The following is a 1,911-nucleotide window of genomic DNA, read 5'->3' on the forward strand; positions in this document are numbered from 1 at the left end:
CTACTACATCGGAGGAATCAGCGTTCTCTTGCTGACGTTCTATGTGATGAGCTCGCCGGTGTTCGTCTTCCCTCACTTGGGATTGGTAAGCTTTTGACATGCTCAAAGACATATCCAGTCCCTTATCGCTCGTTTGTCAGGTCCTGTTGATACTGGAGTGTTATAGCGCCTTAACCACAGACAAACTATAGTCCTTCCAAGTATCGTATCTTGCGTACCGTCAAAAAACTGCTGTTTCGCGATGTACTACACTATTGGTTTGCTTATGTTGATACAGGAGGTAGGGTGGAGTTCGTTCGGGATGGGATATGTGGAGTTCCATCCGTATTACTGTCTCACTTTTCACCTGCTGCCTTCGGGGTCTTTCGTTCTGGGGCCTATTGCAAAGAAGTCATTTCAAATCTGACCGGCCCGGACCTGTCCTGGTAAGGTATTTCGAGCCTTTTCTTTGAGCGAGGCTCTTCCGCAACAGCAACACCTCATGCTCTTCTTCCTTGGGATATAAACAATTAAATGATATACAAGTCGAGGCGAGCTATTACCACTGAGGGGTACCACTGCAATGCAACTCTCAGATTATCGACGGAGTTGTTGTTCCTTGATCGTGGAGCTGAGGTCGTTATTCGCAAACTTGAAATCTCGATACGAACAGCACCGCTGAATCCTGTCATCCGCCTATACGGTTCTCCAATATAAATCACGCCCTCACTCGCGTACATGGAATCGTAGTCCGTAGCGGGCATAGCGGCCCCGTTCGCCAAATTGATTTCTGAATGGTATGGTCTACAGTGGGCATAGCGGCTCCGTTCGCCAAATAGGTTTCTGAATGGTATGGTCTACAATGGGCATAGCGACCCCATTTGCCAGATGGATTTCTGAATGGTATTGTCCGTAGTGGGCATAGCGACCCCATTTGCCAGATAGATTTCTGAATGGTATAGTCAGTAGTGGGCATAGCGACCCCACTTACCAAGTAGATCTCGAGAGGTCATAGTCCATAATGGGCATAGTGACCCCGTTTACGAAACGCATTCCTGAATGGTACCGTTCATGGTGGGAATAGCGACCCCACTTGCCAGATAGGTTTCTGAATGGTATAGTCTATACTGGGCATAGCGGCCCCACTCGTCAAATAGATCGCGAGATATCTTTAACCTTCCTATTGACCATGTCGAGTTGGTATCATCCACTCCCAGCCGCAGGGGACAGATCCAACACAAACTAAGCGTCGACCCCGAGGACTAGCAGTGTCCTTGGGCAAAGCTAATTAGCTTATTACCAATCTTAGCTTCAAGGTGATTCAAAGGATGAGATTGGTATTCGTGATTATAGAAGAGTGGATTGGTCACATTTCAGTTGGGTATTGGTGGTTTTCTTCAGTTTTTTATAGTGATACTCTAACACCTCTAATCCTATGAAGTACCTTTGCGCTATTCTCTCCGTGGGTGCGTCCCTTTTTGGACCACTAATGTTCGGTTTGACTTCGGGCTTCACTGGTCAAACTATCGATACCATGCAAAATGGAATCACAATGAGTGATGGTACACCGGTGCAAATCGGACCCGATGATCATCTTTGGGTGTTCACTAACTCTACAGAAGGTTCTTTGTTCGGTTCATTGGTTAACCTTGGTGCTATGGGAGGTGCTATTCTTCTGGGTGGCCCTCTGATCGAGAAGTTCGGTAGGAAGTGGATCTTGCTTGGATGTTCTCCTTGTTTCGTGCTTTGCTACGTATGGCAGGCATTGGCTCATACTTCCTGGCAGCTGTTGTTCGAGCGTGTTCTCGTTGGCTTCGTGGTCGGTGTTGAATCAGTTGTGACCCCCACATACATTGGTGAGGTATCTCCGACTAAGATTCGTGGTGCTTTGGGTGCCTGCAACCAGTTGTCTATCACTATCGGTATTCTCAT

At 47.4% G+C, this 1,911-nt stretch overlaps 1 protein-coding gene across 1 annotated transcript; it reads left to right on the forward strand.

Annotated features, from left to right (window-relative positions):
- Positions 1 to 1,468: 1,468 nt before the first annotated feature.
- Pmar_PMAR012316 (sugar transporter, putative) lies at positions 1,469 to 1,901 on the forward strand (the record flags this gene model as incomplete). Its single annotated transcript, XM_002766173.1, has 1 exon — positions 1,469 to 1,901. A coding segment is annotated over one exon (433 nt), but the record flags the coding sequence as incomplete, so codon positions are not given.
- Positions 1,902 to 1,911: the final 10 nt, after the last annotated feature.

This window comes from Perkinsus marinus (genome assembly GCF_000006405.1).
Source record: "Perkinsus marinus ATCC 50983 genomic scaffold scf_1104296973548, whole genome shotgun sequence".
NCBI classification, from domain to species: Eukaryota; Perkinsozoa; order Perkinsida; family Perkinsidae; genus Perkinsus; species Perkinsus marinus.